We start from the raw sequence: 17,343 nt of genomic DNA on the forward strand, positions 1-17,343 counted from the left end.
TTTTGTCTCTAACGTTCAACTTCACAAACACACGCACACATATATACACCTCCAAAGTTAGTAGAAGCTCAATAGAAAAGGGAGACTTGTATTTGATTGGTTAATGGAGCGGTCATGAAATGATTTGCAAGACAAAAAATGATGCTTGACTATCTACTGCTATACGTAAACTACATTGCAGTGCAATACCTACTGCTCATTTGGCAAGACTATAGGGATTTAGATCCGGTCCACCTTAATACTTAAGGTATTGCACCAGGTACAATTACCCTACTCTCTCTCACATAAATTTTTATCATTCTTACTATTTAACTTTTTTTTACTAATTTTTAATTTTTTTATTCAATGGTTGAGATTGAAAATTGTTTTTTTCAACTTTTAATCTCAACCATTCATTGCTATTGCATCAGGTGCAATACCCTAAGTATTATAATAAATCTCAATCCAGACTATAGAATATAAATAGTGTGATATGACGCATCATAGCACTCAATCTTAGGGGGTGTTTTCAAAACAATATAATTCTTTTTTGTCCCAGCATTATAAAGAGAATTCACAACACTTTATTGTTAATTTCTTATTAAATTTTATTAGTATTTTACTACTATAGGAGACATTATTCACTTCTCTTGGCAACCACATCAGTAATACCTAGTAGTCATCTCTTCAATAATATGAAGCCATGTGTCCAATTTATTCAAAACTCAATCCAACTCACCATCCCAAAAAAAAAAAAAAAAAAAAAAAAAAAAAACACACTCACCATTGACACAAAGGTATCATCAACCCCTACTTCCTATCTCCAAACCCAAAGTTTGGTTTGAAGGTCTGCAAGGAGTCCAAGTTCTTCCTGGACTTCAACCGGGTGACAACTCTTAACCCTACACCTATCAGGTCCACTCAATCTTGGTATACTTCAAAAAGCAACGCCTCTTGTATGACAGTGAGCCCACAAGCTCCATTAGTTCAAAGCAAAAACATTTTCTAGACTATGTTTCCTCATTTTCAAGCATTTGTGGTGCCGAGAGAGAGAGGGGGGGGGGGGGGGGGTGTTGTCAAGTTGAAAACATTTTTCATTGAACAAAATACCGCCCTCCAAAAACAAATAAAAAACCAAAATTATAAGAATATTCCAAAAAGACATCTAAAAAGACAAAAATATCCCAAAAAAAAAACCTCTAAAATGATAAAAATATCCTTAAAATCTTCAAAATTTGTACAATATACCAAAAACCCTCACAATGGCTAAAATACTTAACTTACAAAATGACAAAAATAACCTTAAAATGATCAAAACACCTTTAATGTTTTCAATATGAGTAAAATACCACTTAGAAGCCGAGTCCAAATCTTTTGTACCACTTTTCCTGCTTCACTCTATACTCCACCAATAAAAACTTGCCACATGTTCACCTAATTAATTAAATACTATCATTATTGATTTATTAATACTACTGTTATTAATTAATGATAATATTTAATTAATTAGATGAACACATAACAAGTTTTTATTGGTTATAATATTTAATTAATTAGATGAACACATGACAAGTTTTTATTGGTAGAATATAGAGTAGAGTAAGAAAAATGAGACAGAAGATTTGAACTCCTTAGAAGTCACCAGACTAATAAAAATAACTTCCAAAACCAATGAAGATCATGTAACATACTTAAAGCCTCTAAAATGACGACAAAATTCCTCGGCTTTAAGAATCACCCCCAAACCTTTTTCAAGTCACACAAAAACATCTTTCAATTGCCCTTTCAGAGGTTTGAATGATTTATAATTATACATGTGAATATTTAGGTAAATAGGTGAGTTGAATCTCATTCAGATTGAATGGGTTGGTTGGCTATTGGGTTTATTTTTATTGTTTTGTTTAATATTGTAAAGTGGTGAATTAAAGTATGTATTTATAATCTATATATAGTGGCAAAGCTATGAAATTGTCCATGAAGAGGCCATAAAAAAATTTGAGGATTTGCGTATATAAAACAATACTATAAAACAATTTTCAATGAATATTAATTACTTCTAACCTAGCATATGTACTACAACAGTATATATATTAAGCTTGACAAATTGTACCAATATTTACAAAAAGATTTGATATTTTAACATATCTTTAATCATCAATCATTTATGCACTAAACAAGTAAAAACATAAGCAATAACATAAAATCTAAACAAATTTTTTCCCAATTTATCCAAAAATTAAAAATGTTTATTCGAATAACTTACTGGGGTCCAAGACAAACACCAGTTAGCAACTACAAAAAATATCAACAAAAAAAAAAAAAAAAAAAAAAAAAAAAGTACAAGATTGTTTAAAAGGTGTGAAACACCAAAGCACACTTCCAATAACACATTCGCATCCAACAGAAAAGGAAATGGTAGGAATCTAGAAAACCATCAATCAATAATCAGTGAATGTTCACTGATGGCATGATATTGGTGGATGAAGGTTCACCATACAGACAATTGCTGATAGTTGCCAATTATTACGCATTTAGCCAAGGAAACACATTTGGGGAGGAAGGCAGCCGCCCTGTAAGAACCTCAACTCCAGTCTGTGTCACCTAAATGTTCATATGGGAAGAAAATAAAAAGGTGTCAAGAGTCCGTTAGGCAGTCTGGGAACTCCGTTGGAACTAACATCAAATAATCAGTCAAAACACCAAAACATTGCAAGCTAGTTTTCCCAGTATTTGCATCAGTCATGGACATACTTATCCCATCAACTGGACAAAAATCACATAAACCTTAAAGCAGCAATACATATTTTCTTCCAACGGTGACGAAATGATTGCACTAAGGGGATATATAAGTGTCGGTCCTTAAGAACACAAGCTTGAAATTCCACAGATGCTGGCAATAGTTTTATTTTATTTTAATTTTTTTGAATTATATTCTTATGCAAAAATCAGAAAAGAATCACAATTACCACCGCCAAATAAAGTAAAAAACAATGATGAAAGAAGTAAAAGATGCATATGTACCAGAAGAGTGTGCTCAAACTGAGCACTGCGTTTGCCATCAGCAGTGACAGCAGTCCATCCATCAGGCCACATCCGATCACGCCAAACCCCTATTCAAAACATTTCTTTAAATGTAGCTAGCAAATAAAGCATCAATTTTCAACTATTATACCCACAAATTTAACAAATTTTCAAAATACCAGCATTGATCATTGGTTCAATTGTAAAGGTCTGCCCAGCCTTCATTACACCAACTGCTTTATTTCCTGCTTGGGTTAAGGTCACCAATGCATAAATGACGCAAGAAAGAAGCAGTAGAATTCTTTGTTGTCACAGTATTATAAAGAGAGTTCATGACACTTTATTGTTTAATTTCCCATGAAATTGAAAGTATCTAACTGATATAGAAAATAGTGAGCTTAAAAGCCTGCCTAATTTAGGATACTTCCTTCAGCAAAAAATAATTTAGGATACTTCCATAATGGGGAATATTTGGCGCACAATGAAAAAGCTCTCCAATACCATGACCGCAATATGATTTTACCTAGTCATAGAGCAGAAAGAGTAAGAAATTATTAAATACCGTAAGTCATTTTAATAGAAAGGAAAATCTTAAAATTGCAGACCAGACATTACCACTGAGAACCCCGACATTGTAGTATGACGATTAATAACTTCCCCAATTTCACGGAATCGCACCCCAGGTTTCACTGAATTTAACCAAAAAAAAAAAACCATAAATCAGATTTTAAGTTCTAATACAACGAAAAAGACTGAAAGTCTTTGCCAAATTGGTATAAAACAATAAATTTGGCAAATCCAGATCAAACAGGTAGATCTCTACAAACATCTTGGTATTCCCTATAAGCTTTTGCATACTAGACATATCCAGAACAAGGTCAATTTCCATTATCCCCTCCATAAAAGAATTATCCCATGCACTTTCTTCCCAGCTGACATCACTCGGCCAAATTTTACAGTGATCAAGTCTTTCATTTTTTTTTTTTTAAAGCCAGGTCCATAAGTATATAATTTGAATATTACATACACAACAAAAAAGCAGTATAATTTTAAAAGGAAAACATTGATATGTAACAATATCACCAAAAACCACAAAAAAGTGAATTCAGCCCTAGTACAGAAGTAATATACAAAGGAAGAGCCAGATATAAAAATAAATAGAAAAAGGGAGTGTGCATCCATTACCAAGATTGCTCATTGATACCCAAAATATGGCTAGCAAGATATCAAATTCCACTAAAAAAGAATTTGATTAATCAAATTTAATGAGCAACCAAGTGATCTTCCAGTCCAAGGCATTAGCAGGTCAATTATGCCATGCTAGTGGCAAGTCACAGGCTTAACTTGCCACCAAAGGATAAATATAATTGTCAACTAGAACAATGATCAATACACTTTTCACACCATCTTTATGAATTTTCATAGATGTACCAAATTAACAATTCATTCAGGGATTCCTCAATTCTCAAAACTTTAGAATGTAATTGTTAAGAGGTCCTTCGTACACATCCTATATAGTTTAAGGCCATTTCTTGTTTTCTTAAATAAAATTTTCTTTTTATGTAAAAAAAAAAATTGAAAAAAGTGCAAAAGGGACGAACCCTAGCGCACAAGGAGTATACAAAGGACAGCCCAATAAAAATGTAAAAGAAAATTCAAAAAAAAAAAAAAATACAATAACAATTAACAGAAGCTCAAGTATCTAGGAAGTCTAGAAGAGTGTTCTAAAAAAGGTATAAGTCGAAGTCCGATCATAAAAAGGTCTTCAAAAATCATTACTTCAACTTCTCCTGGATCATTTCTTTCTCTTCAAAGGCACAGACATTTCTTTCTCCCCAAAAACACCACATTAAACACAAAGGAATGGCTTTCTAGATCTCCCCATTTCTTCTCCTTCCATAATGTCCCTTCCAAATTCCAATACAATAACAATTCCAAAACGGAACAGAATAGACATCACTCAAGATTGCTTTTTGGAAGGTTAAGGTTCCAACCAAGATTGCTTTTTTCACTTGGACTGCTGCATTGGGTAAGGTCCTAATGATTGATAATCTCCACCTATGAAGCGCGGGTGTGTGTGCGGGACTCGGCAATTTTTGAAAAAGTAGGGTGCAAGTGCGACGGGGTGCGGCGATTAAAAAATTATTAAAAATATTTTTATTTATATTTTCTATAAATTTTTACTATTAAAATATTCTTAAAAAACACATTATATGTCCTTGGTTCACAAAACAAAGAAAGAAGAAGGCAAGAAACACAAAACAAAACACAAAAGAAGCAACAAATATTCAAAATAAAATTGAATGACAGATTTAGGATGTTTGGGCCTCATTCAAAGCCGATTTTTGGCTGTTCCAGCATGATTCAAGGCTGATTTCAGCCTGTTTCGGTCAATTTTGGCTGCTGGTCGATACGATCCGATTTGGCCAATATGAGGCGGGAATCCGTGTAAAAAAAAAAATAATAAATAAATAACTCAGACACGGCACCAACGCGTGGGCAGCGGCATCGCTTGGGCGTCGCTGCGTCGGATGCGGGTGCGGCGCCCATTTTGCCGCGTCCATGCATCATAGATCTCCACTCCATAAGGTTTGTGTTAATGATTGGTGCTATATGTGTAAGAAAGTTGGGGAGAGTGGATCATTAGATCCTTCACTGTGCTTGTGCTAGTGAGCTATGGTCTTTGATTATTCTATCTTTTTGGAGTCCAATAGGTTATGCCATCTAATCTCACTGCAGTCCTAGCCAGCTAAAAAGGAAGTTATGTTGGGACAGGATATGACACGATTTGGAGTGCAGTGCCATTGTGTTTATTTTGGTTGGTGAGGAGGGAGTGCAATCGAAGAGCACTTGAGGAGGTTGAACATTCTCCAACGGATCTGAAGCTGCTCTTGCTGCATACTTTGTATGTGGCGGCCTGCTTCATCAGCTCAGTCCTCTCTATCTTTACTTACATTAATGATAGTTCTACTTTTTCATGATTTTTCTTCAATTAGTATATCACTTTTACACTAAGTTCCTTTTATATATATATATAGGTAATTAGTGCAGTTTTATTAATAAAAAATAATAAAACCTTTAAGTTCACAATGATGAACAAAAAGGAACAATGAAAACAGAAGTACAAAAATCAAATGGCTAGTCTAATAGAAACTAGGAACTCTATAATGGATGAACAATCCAAGGAACCCCACTAATCATCAAAAAAAAAAAAAAATCTGGAGACTTGGTCAGATAAATGACCCTTGTAATTCATGTACAAGACTTAATCAGTCCCTAAAAACTGTAGCATAATGCAGTTTTAATTCCAAGATTTGCTAAATTTATCAAGGTTGACAAGCACACAAAACAGGCCATCAGCATAATCCTATCAGACATCAATCTTTAATCTTTACTGAAGTTGGCTTCAAGTTTACACTTGAATAATAGAAACACTGACACCTCTTCTAAGTACCAGTGTTTCAACTAGGTCCCAGCCAAAACACTTAACCAGAGAGAGAGAGAGAGAGAGAGAGAGTTCATGTATTACTTAATTAAAATATCCAACACATACCAATAGCTATTGCTTTCTCCAAGCTTTCATAAGTACATTGAACCAGCCGTCGAGACTCTTCATCAACATTACCCACAAAATACGTTTCATTGAGATCACCTGCATAATGAGTCACCAATTGGTCAAATACAGAGCTGCTTTGGCAATATTTGAATTAATTTCAAAGGGGTATAATGTTTCGTACCATGGACACCTTTATAGTACACAGTTACATCAACATTTACAATATCACCATCCTCTAATTTCCTGTAGGAAATAAAACAGAATCTGCTTAGGAAAGTTTTCTTTAGAATACACTTAGACAATGAGAAATACAAAGCCGACTACAAAAGCTCACAAAAGGAAAGTATACACAAAAGCACAGTTCTGCTACCCACTTAGAATCACTCTATATATAACAAAAATATGGCATGACTTATGCCACAAATGTCCAGACATGAAAGGGAAAAATGCCAAGAGACCCCCTAAACTTTGAGGCAGTGGCCAGAACACCCCCTAAACTTTTAGTTTGGCCAATTTGCTCCTTGAACTATACAAACCTGCCAAATAAAGCCATCCGTTAGTCTTTCTGTTAAGTGACTAACGGAACACAACACACACGTGCATTTCATTTACATCAAAGAAAAAAAAATCCATGGATTAATTTTAAGAGAGGGAGAGAGAGTTTGAGATGTGGAGATTAGATTTGGGATTAGTTTTAACTTCTGAGAGGCTAGAGCTTGAGAGTTTTTAGCTATGGAGGCTACAGATTGGCTAGAGAGGGAAAATTGAAAGAGAAAGAAATTGCTGGAGAGAAGCTAGAGAAGAGAGATGGCTTGGTCTTAGGAGCCACAGCCGGCAGTGGTGGTAGCGGTCTTGAGTCAGCCATGGTGGCTGATCTTTGAGTTCAAGAGAGAGGCTGATCTGTGGGTTTAGAGAGAGAAGTTGCATAAAGAAGCTTTGGTTTGGGCTTTGAGACTTTGCCAAAACCCAGGATGGTACTTGTCGAACATGATCCGATGGTGGTGCATACCTCTGGCAATTCCGCAACCTCCTCGATGCTTCCTGTGCTTGCCAATACAGCCATGTCTGGCGCTCACTATTTATGGCATCAAACAAGTTTACATCATTTGAAACTCTCTTTTCTTTCAGCAATAGAACAATTGAAAAAGAAACTCAATTCTGGGAAGTGATATAAATAATTTTGAAGTAGCCATGACAGAAGGATTAGAAGCTTATGAATTATGATGAAGAAAAGAGTGACAGAAGTGATGAACATGTTGAAAACACATCTATATAGTGTCTTCACAAATGTGCTTATCTTTCGATTTAAATGAAGAAGCCAGTAGTTACGAAGATGGTTATATTGCCAAGGTAGGTGGACTCAGCATTGAAGATGATGCGACAAGTCCGTGCTTCTTCCTATTCCTCTTCAAACGAGTCGCCATTGTTGGGATCTCTCAATCGGTTTGGAATTTTTTTTTTTTTTTAATAAATGATATGCACGTGAGCTCCGTTAGTCACTTAACAGATAGACTAACGGATGCCTTTATTTGGCAGGCTTGTATAGTTCAAGGAGAAAATTGGCCAAAATAAAAGTTTAGGGGGTGTTCTATCCACTATTTTAAAGTTTAGGAGGTCTCTTGGCATTTTTCCCGACATGAAATCCTAAGTACTCACTTGTAACTAAAAGCAATACATGTCAGTCTGCTAAGAAATTAACCAATGAGCCATAAAAAAAGAATAATTACAACATAACCCAAAACTTTAACATACTTTGGTAAAATTACAAGATCATTAGATGTTTATTGTTTCAAAAAAATTGATTGCAGAGAGAGTCAAAGAAGTGAGACACGAAAAAGCATAGGAATTCACTCAGGACTAAAAAATACTAATTTGACCTGATTGATACACACATACCTTGCATCTGGAATTCCATGGCAAATTACTTCATTAACTGACCTGCAACAAATAGACAAATTGAAGTAGATTTCCTCAATCAATACCATAGAATCCCAAGAATCTTCATAAGAGAGTACACAAAGAAATACCTACGTGCAGCAAGACTTTGGGAAGAAATGATAATTGAGAGGAGAAGGATATCCTCCTGCAGTAAAGTAAAATTTCAAGAATAATTTAGCAGACCATTTACTAATTATATGTAAAAAAAATTCACATTGCCATATCTAGAACTTCAAAAAACTACAGAAAGACAATTACCCTCAAAGGCACGTAAAAAAGTTGCCAGATCACCATGAGTCCAATTACATGTGTCTCACTAGATTACCACACACATAGCCCAACAGTTACAAACAAGAAACAACATGCCACTGTGCATGACAGTCTTAATTATAACCCTAGTAATCAAAGCATTCGGACAAACTATCACCCAAAAAATTTTGGTAGTCTACATGAGTGGTTCTAATGACGCAATTGAAGAATGAACTCACAAAACCAATTTGGACTCCAGCATTTAATACAGTGATGAAACTCACAAGATTAGTAGAAGCATTAGCCATCTTACAAGAGGGCAAAAAGCAGGCAGCAGTTTTTTTTTTTTTGGATAAATAACGTAAGAATATTATTAATAATAAAAAGATTGCCAAACCGAGTACACTGGGGATGTGCTATGGGGGCACAAATCAGGAAACAAAAGAACAACGGTCAAGAAACAAAGAATTGACATATCAAAGGTATTGACATATCATCCAATTCAATCTGATGATGGATACAAGCATGTGCCATTGCCCCCATAAAAATCACAGTAACCAGAAATGGACATTGGACCAACATGCTGGTCAGACCAGGAAACGGTGAATGAACACTTTTCTGATTTACTACAATTAAAAGATCAAATAAGAAAGTAAAACCAATCAAAAGCTGATCAAATCCAGGTTAGCATAATGCCAATATAAGCCCTGCAGCTGAATCAAGTTTGGTCCGCAAATTACATGCACACATGTTTTTACAAACTCAAACTTAAAGAGTGAGTTGAACCAAGTTAAGAGAGCGAGAAAAAAAAAAAAAAAAAAAAAAAAAGGTTTGAGGAAGACCAAATATAAAAGTAATAAAAAAGGACATATCAATTAAGGAAGTAACAAAGAGTATGACTTCAGATAGAATCCAATGGAGGAAAAGAATACATGTGACAAGTACTTTATTGAGGATTCATAGCAGACCCCAAAATTTGGGACTAAAGCTTCACTGTTTTGGTTGTACTGCTTTGGTCCTTGGTGTTTTGTCTCTTTGGCCTACATTGGACCAGGCCTGGGAGGGCGGTAGACATGCTGGCTTGCTGAAAGGGGCACTTTTCTTGCTGTGCACCTTGTACGATTGGGTGGTTGATGGTGCAACCATAGCATTGTTAAAGAAAGAATATTCTCTTAGGAGGCCTAAGGCTAAGGCAAAGCCCAAGAATAAGTGTCCATCCTAGTTAATTAAGGTTTTTATATTTTATTTGGTTATTCTAGAGTCAGGGGTATCTAGTAATTTTACAATTGTTGGGTAAGGGCCATAGTTATGGGCCATTAGTTTTATTTTATTAATAAGCATTAAATACAGTGTTGTTAAAAGCGCTGAGCGCACCGCATTTAAGCACAAATGCCTCCTGGAGCCTAAGCGCAAAGTGCAAGCACGCACCTGATTAATGTGAAGGGCACATTTAAAAAAAAATTATTAATGGTCAATACAACAATCAAGTGATCAATTAATAATTATAAATTACGTTAAAACATTTTATATAATTACATTTATATAATTCTCTTATGCTTTAAAAATATATGCAAACATGATATTTGATGGCCATGATTACAAAAAATCGTTGAATCAAAATAGAAGTATAGAACCAAAAAGGCAATGGCTAAAAAGTACTAGAATGTTAAGTAATGTTATCCTTACCTAACAAAATCAATGCAAATATGCAATGCATTCCTAATCTACATAATCAGCATCCTCATTAAGAAAGGGACCATCATAATTGTCTGACTTGAGTGTTTGTTTGTGTGGTCGTGGTCCAAAAGATCTAAAATAATAAAAGAGGTAGGCTTAGGTTTATGGTAGCACACCACACTATTAATTTTTATATATTAAATCAATGGCTTATATCAAACATATTTAGATCTAATGGCTAAAAATCAAATTAGGATTTAAAAAAAAAAAAATACAAAAAGCTCAAAAAAATGCGCTTTGCGTTTAATAAAAAAGCTCTAAAAAGCCCCAAGGCCTATGCGCTCTGCACTTTGCGCTTATAACAACACTAATTTTTTTTTTTGTTTTTTATAGGTATAACAACACTAATTATATAGTTTACAAGTATTTGTGTATGGGCTTTGGTTTAATTCAAATAGGTTAGTTTACGACTAGTGCTCGTAGGATTCCTAATACTACTAGTACAAGAAAGAGTCTATATATATTGTGCTCAATGTACTTGAAGGATGTAGAGTTGATTAATAAAAAATTGAGTGTTTTGAGCATATAGGCTCTCTTCTTTCTTTCTTTCTTTCTTCTCTTCTTTTCTTTCTCCAATTTACCGTTCACAGGTATGCAACCCCTAAAATACCATTAAAAACCTCTTTTTTCTTCTTCTTTACAATCCCATAATCCTTCTTAAACAATTCTAAATCTAGATCACAAGTTCTCCTAACCCTAAGCCCACCACAAACACAGGAAGACATTTTCTCAATTTGTTCTTTGTCAGTGGCAATTTGGAATAGCCATTCTTGGGCTAATTTGTTTAAGTTTTTAGATGCTTGTTCTTTTAGGTGATGCTCTTGTAGGAATCCAAGTACACTGCTTGCGTACAAAGAACGCTACATAATTTCTTTTCATTTTTATTTTTCTAATAAAGCTTTTCTTATTTATCCCCCAACACCCCCCCTCCCCACCAAAAAAAATCTCTAATTAAACAAAAAGATAAAGATAGAAACACCACACCCTTGTCATATAGGATGGAGGACTTTACAAATCAATCCCCACTCAGTTTCACTCTTCAAAAAACAATCAAAGGTAAATTAAACAAAAATAATGACAACCCTTAAGATCATATCTGAAAGTACCCCTCGAGAGACATATCATTGCTAAAATTATCTAATCAATCATATATTGCATGCTTAAAAGGAAATTTTCATTCAAGGGTTAAAAAATGGAAAAATAAAAGTACTAACATATTCTAAAGAATGAAAAAGCTCATACCAGCCGCAATAGTTGCATCATGAACCACTCTGTCAATCTCATCAGTTGTCACACCAGGCTGTATTACACGAGCAGCTGCGTCCAAAACTTCCCTTCCAATCTAAGGATGATGATTTTTAAACAACAAAATTGAGAATCTATCTGAATGAACAGGGTTTAATAAACCAGCGAAGGTTTCAAATCATGCTCAAACATGCCCAAGTTCAGTATACAAAATATAATAAAAAATAGAGACAACTACAAGAAGTAAAATGGAATCCTTATTTGCTTAGAAAATATTGAAAGTGTTATTGATATAGGATCTTTAAAGAGCATTACACAATTAGTTTGGTATGCTTACAGATTAATTTGCACGAGGAAAAACAAAAGGCTCATTTAAGGCTGTGGAAAAAGGTAGAGGAAGACCAAAAATAACATTTGTAGTAGGAAAAAAAGGACATGTCAATTAAGGAAGTAATAGTGAGTATGACTTCAAATAAAATAGATTTGTAGAAAGAATATATATTGCCAACCCTGACTAATCTGTTAAAAATTCATAGTCGACCAAAAGGACTAAACCAAACTTGGTTGTTGTATAAAGCAATAAACAAAATTATAAAATTTTAACAATAATGAAGACTCAAATCATTATGCAAAATTCGTCTTCTAGGATGCATGCAGCACACAGTGCTCCTATACATGTATATTGTCAACAATGATGCATGCTTTAAGGAAGACCAAGGATGAGACGATGATGCAATATTGGCATGCATTAAAAAAATGATGTCATAAGAAAAGAGATAATTACAAACAGAACTTACTCGACAAGTCTCTCTCATTCTCTCAATTTGATCCGGTGTTTTGATCTTCAAAACAAAATACATCAATTATAAAAGAGGAATTAATATGTAAACTAAAACAAAAGAAAAAGACCAATTTTATTACACATTAAATTCCACTAAAAAGTTTAAGTACAAGTGTACCTCAACAACATGCTGCAGATCACTATTGGGCTCAGTTTTTGGGATACCCTACAAGTCAAACGGCAAGAAAAGCTGGATGAAAACCACATTTGACTCAATATAAAGAGTGTGGGTGTGGACAGTGCCCACAGCACTCTGGCTAGATAAGACAAAATCCAGCTTCAGCAATTGCTGAACTACAATCAAATCAGCAAGGACAAAGTCCATCTAAAATATTGAGTGAATCCATATTTGCGGACAAAAAATCCTCTAGTGAGAAGAAAAAGACATGCATATGTATGTAAAAAATGATACTCAACATGTAAAAAGAAATGAGTCGAAAAACTCACATCAGCTGCCCAGTCAGGAAGCTCAATATGAGCAGGTACAGCACGTCTTCTAGATATAGCATATGGCCTTAATTCCCTGCACAATAAGAGACCACAGACATGATTTTTTTTTTTTTTTTTTGGATAGGTAATGAAATACTAAAAAAAAAAAAAAAACCAAAGAAACTTGCTCCCCATGTAAACAGGTAGTGTACTAGGGATGCTACAAAAATCATCTAAAGTTATATATGTCAAGAAACTCCTCAAGTGAAGAAAAAGAATGACTGCTCAAAGTGTCATCCAATCATATGAGGAGTGCAAGAAAAACCGTTTCAACTCCACAATTGAACATTCTACCCCTTCAAAAGTACATTAAATCTGTTCTCCAAACAGTCTACATAATACATAGTGGGATAGCACCCCATATATCTGCACTTCTGCAGAATTATGACCACCAAAAACCCCTTCCAACACGCCGGCAAGTCCACCACTCGCTTAGGCACCACCAAGTGATGCCGAACAAACAAAACACCAAGGACCATAAACTTTATGCATAAGCAGAGGAGAAGAAAGTGATCCGTAGATTTCCCCACTGTTTTTGCATGTAGAACACCAGTCTGCAATACAAATACTTCTCTTACTCAAATTGTCCATATTAAGAATCTTTTCAATAACCGCCACCCATGTAAAGGGCTACTTTATTAATGTCCTTCACCTTCAAGATGCTTTGACAATAACAAGAAATTATGGTGTGAAGCATACTTTAACAAAAATCAAGGAGGTGCAAGAAGCTAGGAAAAAAATTATTATCATAAAGCTCAGTAAATTCCAATAAAGAACACTGCCCTTAAAAAGTATCAGCTGCTAGCTGATTTCGCCTATTCAAAATTTTGATAATCTACTGCTGGCAGACTTTTCCATCTTCTCTATATGTCACATAATGGTGGAAGTTTCTAAATTTCTTTCCTTAGTAACCATTATTCAGGTAATTGGTAGATATAAGTCCTAATATTTACAAATAAATCTAGGAAATTTTATATATATATCTAAGACTACTTAGAACCAAACAGATGCTTCAGTCATATATCACCAGCTAACAATACTCTATCTGATATCACAGCCTTGAAGATTTGTATAATCGAATAATTGCCCCCCCCCCCCCCCCCAAAAAAAAAATACCCTAAAAAAAATCTAAAAGAGAAGAAGAGGAGATTAAATGAACGAGGAAATTGGAAAGGCAGTGTTGAAACCTAAAAATCCCTATCCAGCTTAAATGTAGCATCAGAATTATCAGACATAAATGCCTGACGAATAAACAGAAGGGTATGTAGAATATGAGGCAGACATAATCCTTGAGAAATACCCTGTCCAATCAAAATGGGGAAGTTTTGGAGTTCGAGCCTGTCCTTTCTTCAAGCAATATAGCCAATCTTCATTAAGTAAGTCTGAATTTTGTTCATGCGGAGTACCTGTCCCAAGTGAGGACAGCTTTGCCTTCAAATGCACTGCTTTATGAGAGCTCCAAGAAGCCTTGAAACAATCTTGAGTGCTGATAAGAAATAAACCATAATATGAGAACAACAACAACACAAAACAAAAAAGCATATTAGGTCCAAATTTAAAGGAATATACACTATTTTAGTTGATGTCAAAGGGCCAATGTGCAAATTATATTGAAAGAAATTGATGAGAAGCCTTTCTCCTTGTGTCCAATATTAATACATACAAGTATATGAAATGAAACTAAGAGCCAACAGTGTAAGCATATAAATTCTTTGGCATCAAAATATGTTCAATGATGGTTGTATATTACCACCAAGATAAGACACCTCTTGTTATCTGCATTTTAACTCAACATGCTTAATTCATGCATAATCTCCACAACCCAGTATCATGGACCAAGTTGGCATATCCCATACATAGCATTTGAATGTAATATTTGAAAGTTTTACATGGAGTGTCATAGAACTCGACCGCTCATTTCAAACCCCCCCCCCCCTCTACAATTAATGCAACTGGACAAGTTAGTCTCAATCAGATATCCAGATGCCATGATAAAATTTTATAGGAGACACAGAACATGTCAAATAATGGATCCCTTCCAGCACAATAAAATAATGTGATGTTTCAATGAATAAACTGTATAAGTTGTAGAGCCAGCCTGCATGTGCTGCAACCAAGTTTAAATACACAAAATAATTAGCCTTCCATCATGCAATTCTCTGCCAGAATTTTGTAACTAAAAATCAACTCAGATATAATGATAACCCATTATTTTCAAATGATCAATATGGCCTTGGACGCATACAGATACGCATATTGTTTGATGACTTGTTCCAAACCTAAGAAGTATGAAGTTCCCATAATACTGTGAAGTTCATAATTTCCTACAAAGTCTCAATCTCGTCTACTTTCTACTACTGTATGCTACATTTGGCAAGTTCTACTCACAATTTTTCACAAATAAAATATCCATAAAACACTTGATTCAAGAAATCAGAATTTACAGTCAAAGACAACCCTTAATGCTTGCTTTCAAATCAAAATATTAATACTGAAGAAAACAGTATTTGTGACAGTATGAGCATTATTCACCAAAACCAAGGGACAGCAATAACCCAAGGGCATGAACATGAATTTGATTTATCCCAATAAATCAAAGCACATATTGCATAAAAATGTTCATACAAGTAAAACAAAAGCAGGAAACGATTACACACCAGAAAGCAGCACCTTCGCGAGGGAGCTTTAATTCCACGCATTTGGGACACCTATAAACAAAAACAAAACGTCAATCGTAAACGGCAGTGCATAAGAGTTTTAACCAAATTCCATTTCTAGTCAAAATCACATGGAAGATTTATCTGACACAACAAACGAAATCGAAACCTCAACCTTTAAAACAGATGAAAGTTGAGCCAAAAATCATTTTTCCGAGGGTAAAATACTATTTTTTGGTCCCTAAACTTCACCAAAAGTTCATCTTTCACTCCTAAACTATTGAAAATGTTTCACTTTCCGTCCTCAGAACTTAAAAAAAATATCTTTCTTCATCCCTAAACTATTGAAAAAAGCTTTTCCATCCCTATTTTTGTCTCTAAACTATTGAAAAAAGTAATGCCGGCTTCATTTAATCACCGGGCGGGCACTTACAACATAAAATTTATCACTACGAAATGCAAAACTGGCAGCCACTATTCCCCTAATACCACCTATCCATAAGTTCCAAAATCACCATACAAATAGCTTAAATTCTCAAGTTCTTTGCATTCATTGATAAATTTAATAAAACCAAAATAGTCTTTTTGATATATGATAATAATAATAATTAAAAAGAAAGAGTGAAAATTGCAAATACGTACTGAAGGCGAGCAGGTTTGCCACAGCGAGCGCAGGATAGGGAAGTGGTATCGGCCACATCGGAACCACCGGACATCGTTTTCACGGTTTTGTTAATTTGCTGTTGTTGTTTTAATTTGTATTCGTGTGTGAAACAAAGTATTAAGTGTGGTCAAAATACAGAAAATACTACTGTCACTTGACGATGATGATGACTGAAAGTGATTAATAGAATCAGAATATGATTGGAGGAGAAGTACAGGGGACCGTCTGATGTGATGACGACAAAACGGTCAAAAGAGCTTTTTTAAGCTTTTCTGAGAAAGAGAGAGAGAGCTAGGGTTGCAGAGAAAGAGAAAATGGACACGGAGGGAAAGGAGGTGGGTCTTTTTCTTTTTCTTTTTATTTTACCTTTTATACTTGGTAATTTATGATGAACACCATAAATATTCATCAAAGTGAGTTATTAAGTACAAAAACCAAAAGTCTAAAATAAATTAATCATAAAAAAAAAGTGCTTCATAATAATTTTAAAAAAAAATTAGACAATTTACATTTTACCTAATAATATCCTTACAATTATTTTTTATGGAGTCAACATAATATAAAAATAACTATCAATGCTATTTAAATTATATATATATATATATATAGGAATTATATTATGTATCTTTAAGTGTATTTATGTATATGCATGAGATTACAAGTTAGTTATATTGTAAATTTTAAACACAACCTAGGTAGTGTTTAAAGAGTACTCATGACCCATCAATCAACCTTCAGCAAAGCTCCATTTCTTATCAAATAAATCATGCTAGTGCCAGACTTGTGTAGGTGTCAGACTTAATCTGGTGGATTAGCCAATGTCAAACCTAACATATGAAGTCATGGTACTATCTTGCTACGTCCTCCCTTCAAGGTTTCCACCACCCACAATAGATATATATAAGACTGTGGCAATACCATTGGTCAAGGGAAGATAGAATGTATAAAGTTGTCTTAAGCATCTAGG

At 34.5% G+C, this 17,343-nt stretch overlaps 1 protein-coding gene across 3 annotated transcripts; it reads right to left on the minus strand.

Annotated features, from left to right (window-relative positions):
- Positions 1–2,172: 2,172 nt before the first annotated feature.
- On the minus strand, positions 2,173–16,725 carry LOC126722965 (methionine aminopeptidase 1A-like). Of its 3 annotated transcripts, none has more exons than XR_007654087.1 (17): positions 16,355–16,725; positions 15,713–15,763; positions 14,356–14,541; positions 13,014–13,089; positions 12,685–12,732; positions 12,523–12,567; positions 11,723–11,822; positions 10,118–10,171; positions 8,588–8,639; positions 8,453–8,494; positions 6,738–6,799; positions 6,554–6,652; positions 3,616–3,689; positions 3,425–3,523; positions 3,180–3,245; positions 3,001–3,089; positions 2,173–2,580 (listed from the first exon to the last, which is right to left on the minus strand). XR_007654087.1 is itself a non-coding variant. In XM_050426131.1 (17 exons), the coding sequence occupies exons 1-17, from the start codon at positions 16,426–16,428 to the stop codon at positions 2,503–2,505; spliced, it is 1,266 nt and encodes a 421-aa protein (XP_050282088.1). In that variant the 5' UTR covers positions 16,429–16,724; the 3' UTR covers positions 2,173–2,502. The 3 variants fall into 3 exon arrangements, 2 of the variants coding, with proteins under 2 accessions (XP_050282088.1, XP_050282089.1); XM_050426131.1 differs by having other exon boundaries at positions 3,454–3,523; positions 16,355–16,724; XM_050426132.1 differs by lacking the exon at positions 10,118–10,171 and having other exon boundaries at positions 3,454–3,523; positions 16,355–16,723.
- Positions 16,726–17,343: the final 618 nt, after the last annotated feature.

The sequence above is a fragment of the Quercus robur genome, chromosome 4 (genome assembly GCF_932294415.1).
Source record: "Quercus robur chromosome 4, dhQueRobu3.1, whole genome shotgun sequence".
NCBI lineage: Eukaryota > Viridiplantae > Streptophyta > Magnoliopsida > Fagales > Fagaceae > Quercus > Quercus robur.